This window comes from Neophocaena asiaeorientalis, unplaced genomic scaffold, assembly GCF_003031525.2.
Source record: "Neophocaena asiaeorientalis asiaeorientalis breed wild unplaced genomic scaffold, Neophocaena_asiaeorientalis_V1.1 scaffold90, whole genome shotgun sequence".
Classification (NCBI taxonomy): domain Eukaryota; kingdom Metazoa; phylum Chordata; class Mammalia; order Artiodactyla; family Phocoenidae; genus Neophocaena; species Neophocaena asiaeorientalis.
The window spans coordinates 1,486,489-1,509,986 of record NW_020172445.1 but is presented as its reverse complement, the minus strand read 5'-3'; the positions used below and the strand labels follow the sequence as shown (position 1 = coordinate 1,509,986).

Genomic DNA, 23,498 nt, shown 5'->3' with positions numbered 1-23,498 from the left:
CCAGGAGCCGGGGTCGCCGGGTGAGCCTCCCCCAGGGTTGGCGCTCTTCCGCTGGCAGTGGCACGAGGTGGAGGCGCCCTACCTGGTAGCCCTCTGGATCCTGGTGGCCAGCCTGGCTAAAATCGGTGAGTGCGTGTGTGCGTGCGCCAGGGCCGGCGGCCGTCATTGGACCCGCCCCCAACCCCTAGTCCCCAGATCCGGGCCGGCTTCTTGCAGAGTGCCCCGACCTAGCTTCCGATTCCACAAATCCAGGCTCTCACATTGTTTCTGCGCCTCCTCTTGTTGATCTCCCTCCTCCTCTTCTCCTCGAGTGGGAGCCCTGAGGATTTGCCTTCTCAAAGGGCTGCCCCAGCTCTCTCCAGCCCCATCCCTAGATTCCTTTGCCCTTTCCTCTCTTCTCCTTGAAGTAAGCTCTTTGATCTGGGCTCTCCTCCACCAATCCCCAGCCTCCTGAAAGCTTCTGTCAGCAGTGAAGACGTGTGGGGACATTGAGGGGATGGTGTTCTCCTACAAACCCAGGCATCCTGGTTCTGAGGAAGCAGCCTTCCCTGGAGGCCACCGCCAAGTGTCCATTCTCTTGGGATACTAAACTGCCACTTTTCCTCTATCCCCCCTCTGCTCCCCTAAAGGTGGCCCCTTCTTGTGCCTAGCTGTGCCCCCCACCCCAATTCAGGTCTACCTTCTTCCCTCCTCAGGATATAAGAAACTTCCATTTATTGGGGCTTTATACTCTGCACTGCCTGCACTGGATGCTTTCATACATCCAGTCTCCTTCAGTCTGCACAATAAAGGTTGTGCTTCAGACTCCTTTCCTTGAATAGAGCTGCTTTTCCTTGTCTCTGCCCCTTCCTCCCCACTTCTGAGCAGCCAGTGGTCCCTCCTCCCACCACAGACCCTCCTCCCTCTCCCTGTTGTGCAGGCTCTGCTGTGGGGGTGACTAATTATAGCTGAGCCGTTGCTACTCACTCCCCATCTATGCAGGCACAGCCTGTACTCCAGTCTCACCAATACAGTCTTCATGTAGGAATCACACAGTCTAGGATTTGCCCCCTTCTCCCCCCAGGGACACAGCTGGGGCTGGGGGCTGGGCAGGAACAGAAGAACTCTCCACTCTGCTGTGGCAGTCCATTAATAATGGAAAATGGGGCTTGAAATGCCCTCAGGGAGCCTAGTGCTGTCAGAGAACAGCTTTTGTGAAGGGTTTTTTACTGGGATTAATACATGCTCTGGAGATAAGGATGGAATAAAGTCCCTGAAGGAGAGGAAAGGGGGACCAAAGGTAGGGATGAGTGTGGGAAGAGCTATGGCTGAGCTCACCTTAGGGCCTGGCAGCAATGAGAGCAAGGTGGGAGGAGCCTCAGATTTGGGAGCCAAGAATTGGGTTTGCTGAGAAGTCTGCCAGTTGGAGAGTTCTTGTCTTATTTAGGGTTTACAGCAATGACTGTAGTTTCCCCCATAAATCATAGTGCTTTTTCTAGCTTGGATGACATCTCCTATGGAGGTAGAAGAGAGCCTTTTTCTCATCAAACAAAACAAACCAAAACAAAACAAAATCCTTGGGAATGGGGGCAGGGGAGATGGGTAGAATGTTCAGAGATACCTTCCCCCAGCTTCATTACCAGGAGATTTTTTTTCCCTTTTATTCACCAAATATTTATGTAGATCCCACCATGTGCCAGGCACTACCCTAGGCTCTCTGGGTACAGCTTCCAAAGGGCACTGTCTTGGCATTGGGTCTCACACAGCCTAACACAGAGGCTTCCCTCACTACCTACCACTCTAGGGACTGTCTGGGGAGAGGTGCTCATCTGGTCTCAGGTCCCAAGGGAAAGCCAAAACAGTGTATATTAGGAGGCAAAGGTAGGAGTGGCAATAGGGCTAGAAAACCTCCTCTTCTTTCCTAGGGACAGATCTGTTATTATTTTCTCTCAGAGTCATATTGAATTAACATTTGCTGAGATCCTATTATGTGTCTGACATTCTGCTAGGAAAATTCACACTATATCATTTTATCCTCACCCTGTGTGATGGGTATCTTTTCCCATATTACAGGAGAAGAAATTGGAATTCAGGTAAATTAAGTAATTTGCCTGAGATCACACAATTAGGAAGGAATGGAGCCAGAAGAAGAACTGGATCTCTGCTAAACTTAATGCTTTTTAAACTACTGAGTCCTCCTTAGTGAGCCTATATAATGAAAAGCACATTGGGCTAGGAGGTCTACAGTGCTCCTAGGAGGTATGTTATGCATTATGGTCTAGCTCGAGAGGCAGGGCACAATAATAGGTAACATTTATAGAGTGCTTACTGTAAACCACTGGGCTAAGTGCTTTTGAGTAGACTGCCTTACTTAAACCTTACAACAATCCTATGAGATCATTACTGTTTTTATCCCCATTTTACTGATGGGAAAACTGAAAATCAAAGAGGTGAAGTTATTTGCTCCAAGGTCACAGAACTAGTAAATGGAAGAGCTAGGCTTTAAACCCAGGCAGCCTGACTCCAGAGGTCCTGATTTTTACAGCTGTGTTATGCATAAAAATATACCTAGTATTTGCTGAGATTCAAATAATGGCAATGGATAAGGGAGATCAGAGAAAGGTGAGGTCCTTCAAGGATGAGAGTAGAGAGGAGGGGGCATTTCCAGAGGTGGAAAAAGTAAGCAAAGGTCTAGGTTACCATGACAGAAGCACCAAGAAACAGACAACTTTGGCTGCAGTGGGGGATTTGAAGCCCTGGAGGCTGGAGATTCTAGCAATCCTGAATGTTTCTTCCTCCTTGGTCCCAGTGTCAGGGGTCTCGACCTTGAATAAACTTCTAAGATTGGGAGGTTATAGGCCACTGTGTGTGTGTGTGTGTGTGTGTGTGTGTCTGTGTGTGTTTGTGTGTGTGTGTGCGCGCGCATGCATCCCATAAGCTGATACCTCTTGCCCTCTTCTTGCATTGTAGTGTTTCACTTGTCTCGGAAGGTGACGTCTCTGGTCCCTGAGAGCTGCCTGCTGATTTTGCTGGGACTGGTGCTGGGGGGCATTGTCTTGGCTGTGGCCAAGAAAGCTGAATACCAGCTGGAGCCAGGCACCTTCTTCCTCTTCCTATTGCCTCCTATCGTGCTGGACTCGGGCTATTTCATGCCTAGCCGGCTATTCTTTGACAACCTGGGCGCCATCCTCACCTACGCTGTGGTGGGCACACTCTGGAATGCCTTCACGACAGGTGCTGCCCTCTGGGGCCTGCAGCAGGCTGGACTTGTGGGTGAGTGACCTTAAGACCTGGACTGGTAGCGGGAGGCTATGCCAGCCTCATCACCCAACTCCCTTCTCCTCCAGCTCTGAAGATCCTATGTTGATGACAGCCATGCCCTGAGAGCTCCATCTTAGGTCCCTCCCAACTGGAGTGTGAGGCAATGCTCCAGATGGGCCTTCAGCCTTCATTTAGGTCCCTGCCAGATGAGTCTGGGCTTCTGCAGATGACAGCTGAGTAGGGGCCTGGCTCCCAGCTGTGTGTGGGCTGCCAAGGCTGGGACTCTGGCTGCCTCCTGCCCTGATACCATACTGCCACTTGCCAGCCTGGCTCCCCTGAGGCACAGCTCACCTTTCCTGTGAGGGCTCTGCCCAGGTCACATCAGGGTGGTTTTCTGTTTTTATTATTATTTTTAATAAATACATATTATACATCCACAGAATGCAAGACACTACACTGGGTGTTCTCTCTTTACTCATCCCACTGGCTCTTCATAGCAACCTTGCCGGGGTTATAATTTGTCCCACTTTAATGGATGAGGAAATAGAGGCCCTTAAACTCATTCGGTATCAGGTCCAAAGTGAGCAGGAGAGGTCTGTTTTCCTGAGGCTCTTTGCCTTCAGGCTGCCCTGTCCTGCTCCCTTCTTCCTCATTCCCTGGCCCCCAAATCCATTCAAGCCTGAATGTTGATAATTCAGACATGTCGAATTCCTTAGGCTGAGAACCACCGGTGTGGGAGAAAGCACTCCCTTTCGTTCTTCTCCCGAATAAAGCCAGTCAGCAGCCAACTTCCACCTGCTGGTGGTTAGTATTACTGTTGCTGCAGTTCTTACTGTCAGTGCCACCTTAGCTTTCCAGGTTACATAGAGCTCTCGTAGCCATCTCCTGGGTTGATTTTTGCAGCAGTACTGTTAGGCAGGCACATGAGGAGGCATGGCCTATGAGAAGTCATGTGACAATGACAGTGCCAACATCACAGAGCTGGTAAGTGGCAAAGGCAGGCCTTAGGCTCAAGACCTAAGGTCTCCTGACCTGCAGGCCGACGCTCTCTTCACCGTCCCAGGTCCTCTCTGGGGATACTTGTTTTAATAGTGGGGCTGGAGTCTGGGCTTGTCACAGGGACTGCTGTAGGCAATTCAGTACCTCACCATTTGCTGTCCCTCGAAAGCCCCTAGAGTGCAGGCTGGCTTGCTGGACTTCCTGCTGTTCGGGAGCCTCATCTCAGCAGTGGACCCCGTGGCCGTGCTGGCTGTCTTTGAGGAGGTGCACGTCAACGAGACCCTCTTTATCATCGTCTTCGGCGAGTCCCTGCTCAACGATGCAGTTACTGTGGTGAGAGTGCTCGGCTCGCTGCCGTTCCTTGACCCCAGGCTGCCATGCTCTGACCAGGCCCCACTCCTCCCCGGGCCCTGCCTCACCGTCTCCACGCAGTCCAGGCTGCCACCTTCCCCCGCCGCTCCTGATACTCCTCTTCTCGCTTAGGTGCTGTACAAGGTCTGCAACTCTTTTGTGGAGATGGGCTCTGCCAACGTGCAGGCCACTGACTACCTGAAGGGAGTCGGTCAGTATTTCCTCCCTCTTGGCGGGCACTGGAGGTCTGCCTCCCCTGGGTTGCTGAGCCCCTGCCCCCCACCGCGTCAGGACAGAGGACGCTGCTCGGGTTGCCTCATTCCCTTCCCCCATGTATGGAGAAATAGGGCCCTGAGAACCTGAGAAGGAGGGCCTTTCCTGGAATCCTAGCTCTGGGACCCTGACCCCTGGGGAGCACAGTGGGCATGCATCATCCTCCACTCCCTGCCAGGCAGCAGTCTTGTCAGCCCTGGTGGGGTCCGGGCCAGGGGTCATGCTGACAACCCACTCCTCCCCCAGCCTCCTTGTTTGTGGTCAGTCTGGGCGGGGCAGCCGTGGGCTTAGTCTTTGCCTTCCTCCTGGCCCTGACCACACGCTTCACCAAGCGGGTCCGCATCATCGAGCCTCTGCTGGTCTTCCTCCTCGCCTACGCAGCCTACCTTACTGCTGAAATGGCCTCGCTCTCCGCCATTCTTGCGTGAGTCCTGGGGGCCTTGCAGGCAGGCAGCTGGGAGGGGGCACTGGAGATGGTCGCCCTCACATGGACAGAAGCAGGACCCGGAGGAGTCCATAGGTCTCCCTGAGCCCTTGTGGGAGTGGGAGCTTCAGACTCCCCTGGGGAGATACTAAGCCTCAGGTAACATTCCAGGACCTGACTCTAGGGCTGTCCTGGGCACCCCAGAACCCAAAATTCCTCTGCTTAAAGTGCTCTCTGGGGTGTAGGCTGAGCTGGAAGTGGACTTTGAGGCCTGGTGCTACTGGCTCTGGTGGCCACAGAACTCTAAAAGGTGCCTCAGACAGTGCGCTAGTCAGAGCATGTTTCTCCCACCTCCCCCCTCCAGAAGGCACCGAGAGGGAAGCCTGGAGATTCGGAGCCTTTTATCCCAGGACCACCACTACCTACCCTTGGATGGCTTCCATGCCTCCCTGGGCTTTGGCTCTGAGAATCTGACATCCTGTGATGGGCAACACCCTCTCCTGTGCACGCTCAAACCCCAAGGGCTGTGCTTCCTGTGGCCCCTCCTCACTCGCCCTAACTCTCCATTCCTCTCCCAGGGTGACTATGTGTGGCCTGGGCTGTAAGAAGTACGTGGAGGCCAACATCTCCCATAAGTCCCGCACAGCTGTCAAGTACACGATGAAGACTCTAGCCAGCTGCGCTGAGACCATCATCTTCATGCTGCTTGGCATCTCGGCCGTGGACTCTTCCAAGTGGGCCTGGGACTCTGGGCTGGTGCTGGGCACCCTCTTCTTCATCCTGTTCTTCCGAGCCCTCGGTATTGCCGGCACCCTCTGCTTTCCCACCCTCCTTCCTGCCCACCCTCCCAGCTCATCTCCCAGTCTGAGTCCACATCCTTGACAACAATTTCTAAGCCTCCCCTTATTGCTCACCCCTCCCAGCCCCTGTCAGACCTTAGCCCACATACTTGGTGCCATCCATGCCCAGCGCCCTCCACTCCTGCTGTAGGCGTGCCCTCCAACACCCTGCTCCCACTGGCCTCCCTCCTGCTGTAGGCGTAGTCCTGCAGACGTGGGTGTTGAATCAGTTCCGGCTGGTCCCTCTGGACAAGATTGACCAGGTGGTGATGTCCTATGGGGGCCTGCGGGGGGCTGTGGCCTTCGCTCTCGTCATCCTCCTGGACAGGACCAAGATCCCTGCCAAGGACTACTTTGTAGCCACCACTATTGTGGTGGTCTTCTTCACAGTCATCGTGCAGGTGGGAGCGCCCACGAGGCTGGATGGGGAGAGGGTCTGGCAGGCCCTGGGGGAGGCTTAGAGCCTATGGGAGAGGGGCTCCTCTTCCTCTTGTGGGAGGCAGGGGGGCCTGACTTCCCAGACCTTGAGTGCAGTGAGGTGGGGATACAGAAGCTGAGGCCTAACTATGAGGAGGGAAAGGCAGCAGGGAACTGGACAGGGCAGGGCTCACTGGCTGCCTGTCCGTAGGGCCTGACCATCAAGCCACTGGTCAAGTGGCTGAAGGTGAAGAGGAGTGAGCATCACAAACCTACCCTGAACCAGGAGCTGCATGAGCACGTGGGTACCAGAACCCCATCCCTCCGCCTGTCCCTCTCTCCCTTCTCCTATTTTGAGCAGAGTCCTGATCCGGTCCCCCTACCCACCCCCCTTCTAGACTTTTGACCACATTCTGGCTGCAGTGGAGGACGTTGTGGGGCACCATGGCTATCACTACTGGAGGGACAGGTGAGGGAGCTGCTCCGAGGCTCCTTCAGCAGCGGCAGCCTCACCAGCCAGGGCAGCATGGGGGATGTGCACACTTCTGAGGAGGGACACAGTCAGGCTCAGGCTGGGCAACTCCTTCCTGAAGCCCTTCGGGCAGTACTGGCAGTACTGGTGTCCCAGTACTCTCAGGATAAGACAAGGCTCCCAGTGAGGCCTGCGCGCTCTGCCCTGCATGGTCTGGCACCTCCAGACACCAGCCGCATTGTGCTCAGCTGTGTCTTTGACTATCTGTCTGCCAATGAAATGAACCCTGTTTTAGAAACTCAGAACCCACCATGCTCCCCCGGCCCTGGCCACTGGGACCTGTGCACATGTTGTTCTTTCTACTAGAACATTCCTTTGCCTCCCTCTCACCTACTTAACCTCTATTCATCCTTCAGATCTTACCACAGGCATCAAGTCCTTAGGGAGGTTTCCTTGGCCTCCCTGACTAGGACAAATCCCTATCATACTCTATAATTATCCTTTATAGTTCTTACCATGGTTGTAATTTTACAGTTATATGTAATAACTTCATTAATGTCAGGCTTTCCTACAACACTGTCAGTTCCGTAAGGGCAGGGACCAGCTTCAAGATTCTCCCTGACTGATGCCCACACCAAGAGACATAGGCCCAGCGCTGGCGGTGCCCCTGCCCTGTCTGAGGAAGGGCCAGCCGCCCAGGCCTTAGGGATGGCACTCAGGACCGGGCCTGGCATCCTCTGTAGGTGGGAGCAGTTTGATAAGAAGTACCTGAGTCAGCTGTTGATGCGGCGGTCAGCCTACCGCATCCGGGACCAGATTTGGGATGTGTACTACAGACTCAACATCCGGGATGCCATCAGCTTCGTGGACCAGGTGGGCCGGCAGACAATGGTGGGTGGGCAGGTGGCCAGCAGGGCAAGGCAGGAAGCGGTGACAAGCAGGCAGGCCCTGAGCAGGGAGTTGGGAATTCCCAGCAGACTCCATAGTCTTGTGAAGTGGCAGCTGCAGGAACGAGCCTGGCCTGATGCTGACATGTAGAGTCTAGCAGGCAGTACAGGAAGGTGGGAAACAGCTGGACTCTGGAGTCAGGAGATGTGGTTCAGTTCTTATCATCTCACGCTTGTGACCTTGGGTAAGTCACTTATCCTCTCGGAGCCTCAGTTTCAACTGTAAGAAAGCACGAGTAAAAGTACCTCTGTCAGAGTTTTGTAGATTCAGTATAAAAAGTGCCTAGCACAGTCCCTGGAACTTCAAAAGAGCAAAGTGTGTTAACCATTGTTATTCTTTTTATTACCCTCTGATTGTCTGGGCCACCTTTCATCTGATTGCCATTTTGACCTCTGACTTGGCCCCTGCAGGGAGGCCACGTCTTGTCCTCCACCGGGCTCACTCTGCCCTCTATGCCCAGCCGCAATTCTGTGGCAGAAACCTCTGTCACCAACCTGCTGTAAGTCCTTGAGCCCCCTCCCCCTTCCTCAAGCTCCTCTCTATTGCGCCCTCTCTCTGAATCCCTTCTGGGGAAGATTTGTGAGCACCTTTGCTTCTGCCCTTCCCCTGGCCTGTGCCTCCTGGCCCGTCCCTAGCACACGTGTCTCCTCCCTCCTGCAGGAGGGAGAGTGGCAGTGGAGCATGTCTGGATCTGCAGGTGATTGACACAGTACGCAGCGGCCGGGACCGTGAGGATGCTGTGATGCACCACCTGCTCTGTGGAGGCCTTTACAAACCTCGCTACAGGGTGAGAACAGGCAGGGCAGAGTTCTGAGGGGGAGCATTGTCTGGGGAGGCCACAATGGAAGGCTCAAGAGGCAGCTGGCACCAGCTTGTGGAGAGCTATGGATGCCCAGTTGAAGAGTGTGGGCTTCATCTTGTTGGTTATAACCTTTAGTTTTTGTTTTTTTGTTTTTTTTTTTGAGAAAGGTTGGCCTGTTACAAGAGCTGTTTAAGAATGTCTTCTCTGGTAGCAGAGGGCAGATCAAACTGGAGGGGGTGAGTTGAGAGGCTGGGAGAGCCAGTTGGGAAGCTGGAGTGAACCACTGTGGATTAGACCCGGGTGGTCGGAAGGGAGAGGAGCACAAAGAACTGTGTGATCAGCCAGGAAGGGGAGAGCAGGAGATACAGAGGGCTTGATGGGGTCACAGAACAGGAGTGCTGAGGAAGCCGCCTGCAGGACCACCTTAACCTGGGGGAGGCAGACATCTGTTTTAGGTAATGTGAGTTTAGTCCAATGCAGGTCATGAAGCTTTGGGGTTGGAAAGGCCCAACCCATACAGGAAGGAATCTGTTGCAACCCCACAAGGGGGCAGCAAGCCATTACCTTGAACCTTTTTGAAATGAGAAGCCAGCTGTTACCATTCTTGGCAGCTTTAACAGTCAAGGCTGTTTCTACCGCTGAGACAGATTGGTTTCCTTTAATTTTCTCCCACTGGTCCTGATTTGACTCTCTGCAGCTCTGCAGAGTAAGTCTGCAAAGGTTTCAAAACAGCTTCCTTCCACACAGGCCTCCTTGCCCTCAGGCCAGCAGCTCCTGTCCTTGGTGTGCCTTCTTTAGTCATTAGAAATGAGGGCTCTTGGAGTTCTCTGGTAGCCTAGTGGTTAGGACTCTGGGCTTTCACTGCCATGGCCTGCGTTTGGCACAGGGGCTCTTTCACCTTTCTAGTTCTGGAACTTGCCATTCTCTTTTCACAGCCCAGAATCCCTCCAGCTTTGGCTCACCACCCTGAGGCCCCATATTGTCCTTACAGTCAGGCAACCCACCATGTCTTCCTCAGTTAATGACTATTAAACCCTGTTGCATCCAACCTGTGGGGTTTTTTGTTTGTTTGTTTTTTGGTTTTGTTTACTTTTTTCTTATGGAAAATTTCTGTCGTTCAGAAAACTAGAGAGAATAACTCATTTAACCACCACTCACCTCCAATAATTTTCAATGCATGGTCAATTCTGTTACATTCTGTCCCCCCCTACGCCCCAGCTACACTTTATTATCTTACAGCAAACTCCAGACATCATATCATCTCTAACTATTTCCATATGTATCTCTAGGTGGCAAGAATTCTTTTTAAAAAAAAAGCCATAGTACCCTTATCACTTACAACAAATAACAGTGATTCCTTCTCACCTCAAATATCCAGCCAGTGGCCAATAAATACCTTTTTCCAGCTGGTTTGTTCAAGTCAGGATCCAAATAAAGTCCACAGTTTGCATTTAGTAAACATGTCTCTATTTTTTTAAAAAAATCTGTGATAGTTTTGTCTTCCTTTTTTTCTCATTATTTACTTACTGAAGAAACTGGATCCATTATCTCAGAGAATGTTCCATTTTACAGATTCTGCTGATTGCATTCCAGTGGTGGTGTTTAACATGTTCCTCTACATACTGTATTTCTTGGTAGTTAAATCTGGAGGCCAGGTTGTATTCAGGAACATTCGATAGGTGTGCTGTGTATTTCTTATTGTATTACATCAGGAAGTACATAATGACTGTCTGTGGATGTGTGTGTGTAAGATTGGTCAATGGTTCAGTCCAACCAGTTCTTGTGAAGTCAATTAAAAAAAAAACTGGATTAAGATTGTGCTTATCCCTGTTAAATGTCATCTTATTTGATTTAGCCCATCATTCCATTGTTTGGATCCCATGTCTGCCACCAAATATCTCCTCAGATTCACATCATAGGAAAATTTGCTAAGCCTGTTAACTTTGTATTCATCAAAATCAACATACAGATGTTGAACAGGATAGAGCTGAGGACAGAGCCCTGTGGCATGCTACTAAAGACTTTCCTCCAGACTGACCTTGATCAAGAATTTTTTGGGTATGGTTACTCAACCAGTTCTAAATCCACTTAGTTATGCCAGAACACAATCCATAATTCCTCATGTTCTTCACAGAAATATCATCAGAGAGAGACAGAAGTATCTAGTATGCAGTTAGAAACATAAGATTATAGTTTAGGAGAGAGATACGGGCTGGAGATAAAGATTTGGAAGCAATCTATATCAGAGGTTTCCTGGCCTGGCTACATCAGAATCTCCCAGGGAGCTTGCTAGAATACATATTCCTGGCTTCTCCTGGAGAGTCTGATCCTGTAGTGTGCAATGGGATGAGGAACCTGCTCTTAATAAGTCCCCTGAGGGGATTCACATGTAGCTGGTCTGATGGCTGATGTTTGGGAAACACAGATGTATCCCTGGGCTAGCTGGCGCTGAGCGAGGACACTTTCACTGGGGAGGGCATTTAGAGGGGAGAGAGGGGGGCCAAGGACAACACTGAGGAATGCACATGTAAGAAAAGGAAGGGGAGCCAGTGGAGGAGAGAGAAGGAGCCCTTGGAGGGGCAGTAGCAGATGGTGTCTTGGAGGCCTGGGGCATAAGGAGGGCTGGACGTTGCACAGATGTTGCCTAACCAGAGGCCATGGCACTGCTGACCAGGGAGAAAGCAGCACATTGAAGTTGTAATCAGGCAAACCCCCCTGGAGCTGTATTTTATTTTTAGTTTGCATTTCTTTTTTTATTCTTTTTTTTAACATCTTTATTGGAGTATAATTGCTTTATAATGGTGTGTTAGTTTCCGCTTTATAACAAAGTGAATCAGCTATACATGTACATGGAGCTGTTTCTCTGATAGTCAAGGAATGGGTACTAGGGGAAGTGTCAGAATGTAAGTGTAAAAGTCTGGCAGCAAAAGCGAAGCAATGGTATCAATGGAAAGGCCTTTTTCAAGGAGGTAAGGGCAGGAGCATGCTTAAAAGCAGAGGGAGGGGGGCCAGAGTCGAGGGAAGGATTGAAGATGCAGGAGAGTGGAGGACCGGGAGGGAGGAGGGAGCAGAGCAGGGAACTGCTGGAGGCAGGGAGTGAGCTAAGCAAAGCGGAGGCCTGGGTTGGGGAGTGAGGAGCCCTGTGAAGGAGCTGGGCCCCCGCATGCCCAGGAGAGAGGGGCACCTCTGTGTGAGCGCGTAGAAGAGGGCAGCTGGGAGGAGACTTAAAGGGGGCTCTTAGATCCAGCTCAGGGAAGCAGGAAAAATGAGGCAAAGGAAAGGGACCAGACTGGGGATGTGAGGCAAGACAAATGACTGGGAACATGTGGGCAGTACTTTGGGGGGTTACCACTAGGTTATGAAAAGGCCTCTCAGCAGTCAAGGGCAGAGGTGGAGACAGTCTAAGTGAGTGTGTAGTGGGCTTGGTCTTTATGAGAAAGAGTTGGAAAGAGGAGATGGGGGTGGTCCTGAATTGGACACCAATTCAGGTATTGTGGGACTGAGGGGGTCGAAGGTATCAAGACAGGTAGTCATGGAAGTTCAAAGTGCAGCCTGCGGAGTCACGGTGGTGGCTGTAGAACTGGCTAGCTGGAGAGTTCCAGCTGGACAGAGAGTCCTGTGTAGGTAAAAGGAGGCAAATGGGCCAGGCATGTGGACCAGGCTCAGATAAACAGAGGTGCAAAGAAGGAAATGCCCCCCTTGGTCTCACAGTAGCCCTGAGGGACAAGACACAGGGTCCCCTGCCTCTTGTCACTTCAGATCAGAGAGAACTGGGAGAGGGCAGTAGGGAATACGGAAAGCCAAATTTGAGGGAACAGGTTCTGGGATAAAGGAAAGTTTTCCCCCAGTGAACTGAGCATATAGAGAGTATAGAGTCTGGCTGGGTCCCTACTGTATTTTTTGTTTTGTTTTGTTTTTTCAATCCATGGCTAGTTCTGGCAACAGTGGGCCGGCAGGAGCTATGGTGAACATGGGGCTGTGGCCTGGGGTCCCTGTGGGAGGCCGGGACACCCAGCCTCACGGCAGGGCGGGGCTGTCATTGTCAGTACAAAGCCAGCTGCAGCCGCCACTTCATCTCTGAGGATGCGCAGGAGCGCCAGGACAAGGAGGTCTTCCAGCAGAACATGAAGCGGCGGCTGGAGTCCTTTAAGCCCACCAAGCACAACATCTGCCTCACCAAGAGCAAGCCACGACCCCGCAAGGCCGGCCGCAAGAAGGCATGTGCTTTCTCTGGGACTCCTGTCTGCAGCTGCAGGCTGACGGCACGCAGTTTTGAGCTCCCAAGTATTGGAATCCAGCCCAGGGGGCCCCCTTAGATGGATAATTCTCAGGGACTTGGGGGCTGCAGCAGCTTGGGTTCCCTTTTGCATCTTCCTGGAGCCCCAGAAGGGGAAGGCAAGGGCTTCAGAAGGAGATCAGCCTCTTGTCCATGTGGTCACATGCTGGGAGGCAGCAGGACCACCTACCAGAGGTGAAATGGGCAGGAGAAAGGCAGATTCCTCGTTGGGGGGACTCCATGAGCTCCTTATTCAGCCCAAGCTGACGTACTGAGTGTCCTTGCTGGGGCATGTCAGACTCCACACTTGCGGGGGTGGGGGTGGGGGGGGGGTCAAGGGATGGTAGAACCATTGGGATTGACAGATTCCCTTCCCTGCTGCATCAGGAAGACCTGTCCTGTTGACCCCACCAGACGACAGGGTTGGAGTCTGGAGCCAGGCCAGAGGCTTAGGGTTTTTTGTTTTTTTGTTTTTTGGTCCTTAGAAGGATGGCATGGCTAACACGGAGGCTACAAATGGGAAACCTCCTCGAGACCTGGGCTTCCAGGACACAGGCAAGCAGGGAGTGGGGTGGAGTTGAGGATGGGATAGGGAGGGAAAGGGCAGGGGCCCATCAGCCAGAAGCCTGAAGGACCTCCTCTGTACAGCATTCAATACCATAAACTGGGGCTCTTCCCCTCAGGGACTAGATGGGCATACTTGATTTCAAAGCTGAACATATCTAAGCAGTTATTAGACATCTGTAACATCAGATAGCTAACTACAGGTTACAGGCCTTGAGGACTTGGAGAAGGTGTCATAAAAGGGGGAGCTTGGTCTGGGCCTTGAAGGATGGGTGAACCCTAGTGTCCCCGTCTATAAAACCAGGAGTTTGGATGAGCTGCACCCTGATGGGCCTTCCAGCCCTCCAGATGTTTACGCTTCCAGTTGACAATGGGATCTGGGGCTGAGAGATGATGGGGGAGCTGGAAAGTGTGACTTTCCTGATGGCTTCCTCTGAGGACTTGGCTTTCCCTGTTGCCTCCTTCAGCTCTGCAGCCCCACCTCCCTTCCTCTCAAACACCCAACTCCATAGGCCAGTGCTGTAACAGCCACAGGACAAAGCAGGTGTCCCTGCCAACTGCAGGCTCTACCTGGGTGGACAGGGGGTCCGGCTTGGAGTTGTGCAGTACCAAGAGGCAGCTGCTGGTGGCCAACCCCACTTGGCTCTTGTCCCTCTCCAGCTGCTGTGATATTAACCGTAGAGTCTGAGGAGGAGGAGGACAGCGACAGTTCGGAGACAGAGAAGGAGGACGATGAAGGGATCATCTTTGTGGCTCGGGCTACCAGTGAGGTTCTCCAAGAGGGCAAAGTTTCAGGTAATGGCTTCCTCCCGCCTACCTCCCTCTGGAACTGTGCAGCTGGTTTCCTCCCCCTTCACTGATGGCCTCTACTCCAGACAATACCTCTTCCTATTCGCTCATCTATTCACCAACCAGCATTTACTGAGCATCTCCTTTATGTCAGACACCTGACATACATGATCTGATTCAATCCTCACAACAACCAAGATGGGGAAACTGAGCTCAAAGGAATTTGGGACTTGTCCAGAGCCAGCAGAACCAGAATTTGAACCTAACCCACCCGATTCAAAGCCCAAAGCCTTTTTACTGCCGTGCTGCCTCCCTTTACTCTCTGGCGAGAAACACAAGGTGACAAGCAAACCTAACACCAGGCTCCGTTGTGACCCATGCTCAGCACACCAGCCCTCAGGTACAGACCCGGTGAGGGTGGCAGCCTGACCTGAGAGAGGAGCCTGAGTTGGCTCAAGCACCCTAGGTGTCTTATAAAAAACATATTATAGAAAATTTCAAAATATACAATAGACAGAATAGTAAAATAAACTTCCCATCTATCTACCAGCCAGCTTCAATAATTATCTACTCCTAACCAATCTTATTTCATCCATACCCTTCACTATGCCCCTCTCTTCACTGGATTCTTTTGAAGCAAATCTCAAATATCATTATCACTTTATCAAAAAATACTTCAGCATGTATCTCTAAAAGATAAGGATTCTTCTTAAAAATATAACCACAATACCATTATCATATCCAAAATCTTTGTTATCAGATATCCAGTCAGTGTTCAAGTTTCCCTGATTGTCTTAATGTTTTTTTACAGTAGGTTTGTTCAAATAAAAATCCAGAGAAGACCCACCCATGAAATCCGGTTGATAAGTCTCTTCTAATCTACAGCAGTGATTCTGAAGAGGGTAGTGGTGGAGGGATTTTGCCCTCTAGGGGATTGTCTGGAGACATCATGGGTTGTCACATTTGGAGGGCTACCTCTGCAGTGAGTGGGTAGAGAGGCCAGGGATGCTGGTAAACATCCTACCATGCACAGGACAGCCCCCCTACAACAAAGTATCTCTTCCAACCTGTCAATAATGTCAAGTTTGAAAAACCCTGATTTATAGGTTCCCCCCACCAATACCTTTTTTTCTTCCACTGGATTTATTGAAATAACCTGATTCTTTGTCCCCCAGTCTTTCTTTGTCTGGATTTTGCTGATTGCATCCCCAAAGCATCATTTAATATGTTTCACTGACCCTTATATTTCCTCTAAACCAATAATTAAATCCAGATCAGATCTGGTAAGCATACTTCATAGGTGGTGATGCTGTACCTCCTATTGCATTCATCACACCGGGAAGCATCTGGGTGTCTCTCTTTTTGTGAGGTTAACGTTGATAACAGGCTTTGGCTGTTGTTGGCTTGATCCATCCATTATCAAGTTCCCTGTCAACTTTTCATCAGACGGTCTTGGCAGCCATTGGTGATCACTGCCAGATCCAACATTTCATTAGGGGTTGCACAGTGGTGATATTCTATGTCTCTTTTTTCATCTGCATTGATTAACAGTAATTCTTCTATAAGAAAACCTTCATCAATTACTTGGTTACTCTGAGGTGCAGTTCATATAGGGAAGAATGGATAAATGCTTGAATTTTTCATTTTATTTATCAGTTTTCATACCAACAGTTAGTTCCCCAGCATCCTCTAAAGGTGAACACTGAAGTTTTTTTTTTTAATTAATTAATTAATTTTTGGCTGTGTTGGGTCTTCGTTGCTGTGCACGGGCTTTCTCTAGTTGCGGTGAGCGGGGGCTACTCTTCGTTGCAGTGCGCGGGCTTCTCATTGCCGTGGCTTCTCTTGTTGCGGAGCACGGGCTCTAGGTGCATAGGCTTCAGTAGTTGTGGCACGTGGGCTCAGTAGTTGTGGCTCGCGGGCTCTAGAGCTCAGGCTCAGTAGTTGTGGCGCACGAGCTTAGTTGCTCCGTGGCATGTGGGATCTTCCCGGGCCAGGGCTCGAATCCATGTCCCCTGCATTGGCAGGCAGATCCTTAACCACTGCGCCACTATGGAAGCCCAACACTGAAGTTTTTTGTTTAGTTTTTGTTGTTGTTAAAATTCAATCCAGCATCCCAGGTCTTTCAAGAGAGGTAGTTTTACTTTCAATCACAGAACTAATACATTTCATAACATACTCAGTCAAGATTTTTGGAGGGCTCAGGACTTTATCAATGAGCAGACACATACTGAGCACCTATTATACACAAGGCATTGAGCTTGACTTTGGAGAACAAGGGGTGGTAGGTGGCCAGAGGGCTGCTCTTTCGCAGGTTTCCTCTTTCAGAACCTCAGACTTCCTGTAATGCAGCGGCCAGGCCTTCCATGCTGGCTGCCAGCAGTTCCGGGATTCTCAGGTCCCCTGTGCTCTGGCATCCCCCTCGCCGGCACAGCTTTAGCCTGTTGTTAGGTTCACATGAGCTCACACTCCTGGACTCTGTCGCACCAAAGGGCTGTGGTGGGAACTCAGGCAAGGAGCCCAGTGGCCAAGCCTCAAGATCTTCCTCACTCTGCTGCTGTCTCACCCTGGGATGGGGCTTGGCAGGATGTGGTTTAAGACTAGCACTGCAAGTTGGGTGAGGGCTGATCGTAGATGGGTTTTTTCTTGCCTTGATCCCCCTTTCTCTTGCTTTAGTTATTTTCATTTGTTCAATAGGTATTCGTTGAGCAACTGCTATGTGCCCAGCCCTGTGCTAGGTGCTGGGCATACTATGGGGAGCAAAACCAGCTGTGGCGCTTCCACTCGGCAAGGCATGCATCAAATAACTGCACACATGGATGTTATGCAGCAATTGTGGAATGAACTGATTTATTGAAAGTGTGCTTATACTTGAGAAAGATTCCACTGGATTGGTAATGAGTGCATGTGTACTCTGTCCCCAGGGAGCCTTGAGGTGTGTCCAAGCCCACGCATCATACCCCCTTCCCCAACCTGTGCAGAGAAGGAGCTGCCCTGGAAGAGTGGGCAGGGGGACCTGGCAGTCTACGTGTCCTCAGAGACCACCAAGATTGTGCCCGTGGACATGCAGACAGGCTGGAACCAAAGCATCTCGTCCCTGGAGAGCCTGGCATCCCCACCCTGTACCCAGGCCCCACCTATGACCCGCCTGCCTCCCCGCTCACTGGTCACTGAAGAGTCCCAGGCCCCTCTCAACCTGCCTTCTGATCTACGCCCTAGCTTTGCTTTTCCCACGAGCCTGGCCAAGGCTGGCCGCTCTCACAGCGAGAGCAGCGCTGACATCCCCCAGCAGCAGGAGCTGCAGCCCCTCATGGGACACGAGGACCACACTCATCTCAGCCCAGGCACCGCCAACTCCCACTGGTGCATCCAGTTCAACAGAGGTGGCCGGCTGTAGCCCAGGGACTCGAGAAGGAGCAGGGGGCCGAGCCCCTGTGGAAACCTTCCCTGCACAACGGGCAGAGGAGCCCACTCAACCTGACATGGGGCTAGAGGGGCCTGGACTGAAGTAGCAACTGGGCTCCCTTGGGGCAGGTCAGAAGGGTCTCCTGGGCTGGTCCTCACAGGGACCTTTTTCACCACCCTTCCTGCTTCTAACTCCTGCCACTTTCCCTTTCAGTAAGGCCCTTACCCTGGCTCAAGACCCAGTCCAGAGCTTCTAGGGGCAAGGCCCAGAGATGCGGGTAGTTGATGCCCCTTCCCCAGAGGGTCCTCATGGGGTGACTCTACGCAGATATTCTTGCCCCCAAAGCAAGGGCATCATTCCTCAGCTGACACTGGCCTTTCCTGCCCTCCATCTCCTCCCTAGCGCCAGTGCAAGGACAGTACCCTGACAGAAGGCTCCGCGAGGGGCTGGTCCTCAGAGGGTATGGGGTGGGAGGTGCAGCAGGCTTTGCTGCTCTGTTGGGTCAGCTACCCATAATCAATTTGCTTAGGGCAGTGAGAATCTGTCTCCACTCCTTGCTTTATCTCCTTCCCTTTGCTGCCAGTCACTGGGGCAATAGTTCCTCCTTTTCCAGGACTATGGCCACAGGGCTGGGCCAGGCTTCACAACAGGGCTGCTTCTTAGCCAGGGTTACTCTGAGGGATCTGCTGCTCTGTGTCCAAGTTTGGACCTTTCAGATCCTTGGGTCTGGGTTTTATGAGGAGGGGAGACGATGGTCTCTGGGCTCCCACCCACATTGTCACCTTGTTATTCCCCAAACAGGAAAGGAGCCAGGTATCCCAGGGCCACTGCTCCACTGCTCTGGGGCTGGGATACCTGGCTGCAGTGGTAAGGGGCTGACTGGGTGGCAGGTGACTTTCCTGGGGTTAGCGCCTGCCCTGTATTTTGTACTTTGAACCTAAGATACATTAAACATCTCTTGGATGGATGTGTGTCCTGTGTCCATGTGTCTGGGGGTTCTGGGGTGTGGGCAGGAGGCAAGAGGGCAGGTGGTGAGGGAGATGGAAACTGCCAACTCCCTGCCCCAGGGCTTCCTGGATAGAGAATGGGGAGGGGGGTCCTGGGGTCCTGGGAAGGACTGTTAGGCCCTATGGCCCTCCCTCCCTCCTCTCCCATTCCTTCCCAATACGTCACCTTACAGGATGCCTGCAGTCCGGGTGATTGCTGTATGGGCACAGGGTCACAGAACTGGGAGTCCACAAAATGGGAACAACCTGTAGGAAAAGAGACTCCAGAGGTCAGGTGCCAAGGTGCCCAAAGATGCAGCCACCACACACTGGGACCGGATAAGCCTTCCTTAAACACCCGGAGGGAGGTGTAGGACAAATGAACAGAAATGTTCTGCACCTGGCGGGTGGGAGGACAATCTCAAGGGAGCTGGTTACCTTGAGTGTTTCTGACACAAATTGGATACTGTGGGGTCCAGAAACATTAGGGACAGAAATCTCAGACCCAGATTCAATTTCCACTGTGCTGGAAAATTAAAAAAAAAAAAAAAAAGTACCTATCTTTATTGACACCTAACACACACCCCATCAAATTCACCCATTTAAAATGTACAGTTCAGTGGTCTTTAACATATTCACAGAATTGTGCAACCCTCACCACAGCCTTAGTTTAGAATGTTTTCATCGTCCCCAAAAGAAACTACCATCAGCCGTCACTCCTCACCCTCTGCCTAGCCGTAGGTAATCACCATCCTGTGTGTAATCTTTACAGATCTGAAGGACCCAACACACTGCAGAGGTTACAAATTTAGTCAACATTTTTTCTGTGTCATGCCTGGGGAAGGTGTGAAGAGAAGGAAGAGTGACTTTTAGGCTTTGCCCTCACACTGCTTATAGTCGGCAGTGTTAAGGCCCAGAGGTTAGTCCCAGCTCTCACTCACTGGCTATGTTATCGTAGGTATGTCACATATTCTCTCTGAGCCCCAGTGTCTTCATCTCTAAAATGAGATAACAATCATACTTACTTCATAAGGCTGCTGTCTGGATTAGATGATGAAATGTAAAAACCTAGTATACAGCCTGGCCCATGGTAAGGGATTATGTTTGTCATCATTGGTGTTACATTACAAGCCAAGGAACATATGAGGCCTTGAGGAAATCTGGGAGGGCTCTGGGAGGAGCATGAGTGTGTGTGTGTGTGTGTGTGTGTGTGTGTGTGTGTGTGTGTGTGGAGGGGCTCTGACAACATGGGCAAAATTGCATGGGTGCATTCTAGGTGGGAAGAGCAGCATGAATAAAAGATATCTGGAGCACACATGGTGAAAAGCAAGGAGCAGTGGGTGATGTGCTGGGGAGAGACCAGCCAGGGACACAAAGGCTTGGGTGGGGTAACCCCACTGAGTTTTGGAGGTGGCAGAAAGCCAGCCTGGAGAATTATGATCTGGGGAGTCCGGGCAGTGATGCGCATTAGGGAGCTCGAATGTAGCTGGTGCCAGGTGGAAGATGTGTGAAACCCCACGTGGAGGAAGGGTTGGTAGGAGGAAAGGCTAGAAATGGAAGACCTGTTGGGAGGCTCCTCCAGCAGCCCAGGGATGTGAAGGTGCTTGTGCTGAAGAGGGCAGGCAGCCATTCTCAGACCTCAGTATCACTGGGAGCTTGTCAAACACAGATTCCTGGGCCTACCCCAAAGGTTCTGACTCAGCAGGCCTACGGGAGCCCAGCCATTTGTAATCTTAACCAGGTCTCCAGAGGAAGGTGGTCCAGACACCACATCCTTCAAAAATTACAAGATTAGAAAGGTTTAGAAATAAAATCCCCACCATCAGACAACTGATGGTGTAGGGGAGAGGGGTGCAGAGGGGCTCCTGAGCCTGGAGCTGGGTAAAAGGGGTACTTCCAGGCAAATAGGGTTGGTCAGAGATGAGCAGACTGAGGGTAAGAAAGCAGGTGAGCACAGCCGGGAGGAGGCAGGCACCTGGGATGCAGGAGAGCAAGCAAGTCACCACCAGACTAGGCAGGATGGCAGAAGTGGCCTCCAGTGCCTTGAAGGAGGAAGGATTTTGACCTGGGGAGATGGACATGGACATACCAGGTACAGGAGACAGTTTGAGACAAGACTTGTGATCAGATGAGTTTTCCAGGCCTGTGTAAGAGCTGGTCAGGAAGGCTGTGATGCCTCTAGAAGGTCTTGAAGACCACACTAAGGAGTCTGGAGTTATTCAGGCCAGAGGTGAGAGAGATCTGGAGGGTTTAGGGTATGTGTCAACTTAACTGTCTGGGGCAGTACTAAAAAGGGTATGCAAGGTTTGGGATGGAATGAGGGCAATGATTGTGGATCTCTTATCACTAGGCTCCTTGAGGCACAGAGCTCCCACTTCATTTTTGGTTGAGTCATGTTGGTAAGAAATGCAAAGCTGAGGGAAGGCTGGGGAAGGGGCAGGGGAGGGAGGCCTATCCCCATTTTATGATCTCAGTGGAAAAGGCTGCTGTGAGTAGATTTTGCTGCCAGGAGAGCCACAGAGATGGGCCCCATGAGTCACTGTTCAGTCCTGCAAGCTCAGCCCACAGAGCCTGCTGTGGTCATTGGCACAGGCTGGCTCCAGGCCCAGCCTCCAGTGCTCCCCACTAGGCTCAGTTTGTCCCCATTTCTATCTGTATCTTTGCCATCCTGGGGCTGTGCATCCTGCAGCTCTTTGCCTCTTCTGCATCCCTTTCAGACCGAGCCTCTGAATCTGTCTCCATTTGTGACTCTGGTTTACACCTGGCTCATAAATGGGGAATCTCAGGAGGACAGGGGTAGTGCGACCAGTCTCAGGCACCCCTCAACATTTATTCCAGGCCCTGTGCTAGGTGCTAGAAGTATAGAAGTGGAAGTGGATAAAACACAGTCTCTGTCTTCGCAAAGCTTACAGCATACATTCTATGTAGAGTGAATAAACCAAGGCCTGGCCCTGCTGCTGAATCAGTCTGTCTGCCTGCGCTCAGGGGTTCTGGGGTCATTTATGGCCTGTGGCTTGAGGTCTCTCTTAGCACTGGAGGGGTACATGTGCCTGCCAGCAGGTCCAACCAGCTCTTAGGGCTCACAGGGTGCCTGGCTGGTGGGTGGGGGTGGGCAGACAGTGGGCAGCAGAAGGGGAGGGAGGGAGCTGGAGGCAGTGACTCAGTGGGGCGGCTCTAGGACAGCTGGGGAGGGAGCCAAGGTTGGTCCTGATGCTCGCTGAAGCTAGAGGAGGGTGGGATGAAAGGGCCTGCTGGGGGTTGGGGAAGGAGCAGGACAACTCCAAGGCTCCTCACTCACAGCCAGATCCCCTCATGAAGAAGGCTCCTGGGCAGCTGCTCTAAGAACCTGGACTTGGTGCTGACGTGGCAGCTGCGATGGTGGGGAGGGGAGGATTGCTATTGTTCCCTCTGTGCCTGCTTCTGATGCCCAGGTTCCCTCCTCTGGCAGCCTCCCTGGGCTCATGAAGGAGCTGACTACCTTAGAGCCAGGGAAGCCACTGCACCCACTGCCCTCTCCCCACAAGGAACCAAGGGCCTAAGCATGTTACGGTACAGCAGGCCCACATGCACCAAAGGGACTTCACACCTCAGAGCTGGGAGAGATCTCACAGGTCAACTGTCCAAGTGACTTTCACCAGTTCAGGGTCCCCCAACTGAGGATGAAATGAGGGGCAGGACACGAACACCACCCAAGAGCTAGCAGCAAGGGGACCTTCGACATACAGGATCTTTCCTAGTTCTCGGGGCAATCCCAGGAGGAAAGAATGACTTTCTTTTCTTTTTTCTTCCTTTTTTTTTTTTTTTTACAGGTGAGTAAGATGAGGCTCAAAGACAACTGAGTTGCTGGAGTTCACCCATCAGGTAAGTGGAAAAGCAGAGCTGGCCCTCTGGTTCCAGAATCTTGACCTCAGTCTCAGCCTCCTCGGTGGGATTTTGTGGGAGGGGTGTGGGGCTGGGGAGGGAGTGTATATGAAAGAAGTGCAGGAACGCAAGCGCAAGCGAGTGGTGGGGCTGGGCCTGGCGGATTGGTGGATTCCTGGCAGGTCTGGGTCAGCTCCCACCACAGAGCCCCCTCCCTGCCTCCTCCTTCTCTCTAACCCAAACAGCAGCCCATCATGGCATAATACAACCTGGCTCTTGGTGCCTGGGACTGAGGACTGGAAGGAAGATGGGGTCTGCAACGGAAGGGCCCCTCCCTCCCACCCTCCATGAAGATACCCCTACTGGCTGCCAGCAGCACCAAGCAGCTGGCCTGGGTTTAGGGTGTCATCCTAGAGGCCTCCTGGGCCCCTGGGCCCACACTTTTCTTCTCCCAGCTGACAGGAACGAGTGCTCCTTGTCTTGCTGAGGGAGGCTGTGGTAGGGCTCCCCGCATCCTGCGTGCATTCAAGAGCAGAAGCGCCCCCTCCCCTACGCCGCCACCCTGCAAGCCCCTTCCCTCAGCCCCAGGCAGACCCCTTGCTCACTCACCCTCGCGCACCTTCGCCGCCTTCCCCAGCGGGGGAGCGCTTCCGGCGCGCTGAGCAGGCGCGGTGGGAAGGCCGTTGGTCGCTGCCCCAACCGGCGAACTGAGAAGCCAAGTCAGAGTCAGCGGGGGCTTGGGCGGCGGCGCGGGGGAGGGCGGTGAAGCTGAGGCGTCCGGGCCCGCGGGGGACGAGGGGGTGGATGGGCCGGGGGCGCTGCAAGAGCCCGCGTTTTCGCGCTTTCCGGCCGGC

General features: G+C 52.3%; 1 protein-coding gene and 1 long non-coding RNA gene across 8 annotated transcripts in view; one reads left to right on the top strand and one right to left on the bottom strand.

The window, feature by feature from the left end:
- Positions 1 to 18,728, top strand: part of SLC9A5 (solute carrier family 9 member A5) — a 20,172-nt gene extending 1,444 nt beyond the window's left edge. Inside the window, exons 1-18 of one of the 7 annotated variants that reach the window (XM_024732973.1) lie at positions 52 to 125; positions 2,053 to 2,238; positions 2,950 to 3,252; positions 4,409 to 4,572; positions 4,723 to 4,801; positions 5,110 to 5,287; positions 5,866 to 6,086; positions 6,325 to 6,527; positions 6,755 to 6,844; positions 6,942 to 7,012; positions 7,759 to 7,888; positions 8,374 to 8,462; positions 8,624 to 8,750; positions 8,933 to 9,001; positions 12,812 to 12,982; positions 13,527 to 13,596; positions 14,266 to 14,400; positions 17,316 to 18,728. In XM_024732973.1, the coding sequence (XP_024588741.1) occupies positions 3,129 to 3,252; positions 4,409 to 4,572; positions 4,723 to 4,801; positions 5,110 to 5,287; positions 5,866 to 6,086; positions 6,325 to 6,527; positions 6,755 to 6,844; positions 6,942 to 7,012; positions 7,759 to 7,888; positions 8,374 to 8,462; positions 8,624 to 8,750; positions 8,933 to 9,001; positions 12,812 to 12,982; positions 13,527 to 13,596; positions 14,266 to 14,400; positions 17,316 to 17,788 (2,394 nt within the window). In that variant the 5' untranslated portion in view covers positions 52 to 125; positions 2,053 to 2,238; positions 2,950 to 3,128 and the 3' untranslated portion in view covers positions 17,789 to 18,728. Of the gene's footprint in view, positions 1 to 4; positions 126 to 1,943; positions 2,239 to 2,949; positions 3,253 to 4,408; positions 4,573 to 4,722; positions 4,802 to 5,109; positions 5,288 to 5,865; positions 6,087 to 6,324; positions 6,528 to 6,754; positions 6,845 to 6,941; positions 7,013 to 7,758; positions 7,889 to 8,373; positions 8,463 to 8,623; positions 8,751 to 8,932; positions 9,002 to 9,700; positions 12,784 to 12,811; positions 12,983 to 13,526; positions 13,597 to 14,265; positions 14,401 to 17,315 lie in introns of those variants that run through there. The other 6 variants (XM_024732948.1, XM_024732966.1, XM_024732952.1 and 3 more) reach the window with 6 other exon arrangements.
- Positions 8,049 to 23,492, bottom strand: LOC112391620 (uncharacterized). Its single transcript, XR_003001534.1, has 3 exons — positions 23,254 to 23,492; positions 18,976 to 19,050; positions 8,049 to 8,182 (listed from the first exon to the last, which is right to left on the bottom strand). It is a non-coding gene; the product is annotated as an uncharacterized LOC112391620 (long non-coding RNA).
- Positions 23,493 to 23,498: the final 6 nt, after the last annotated feature.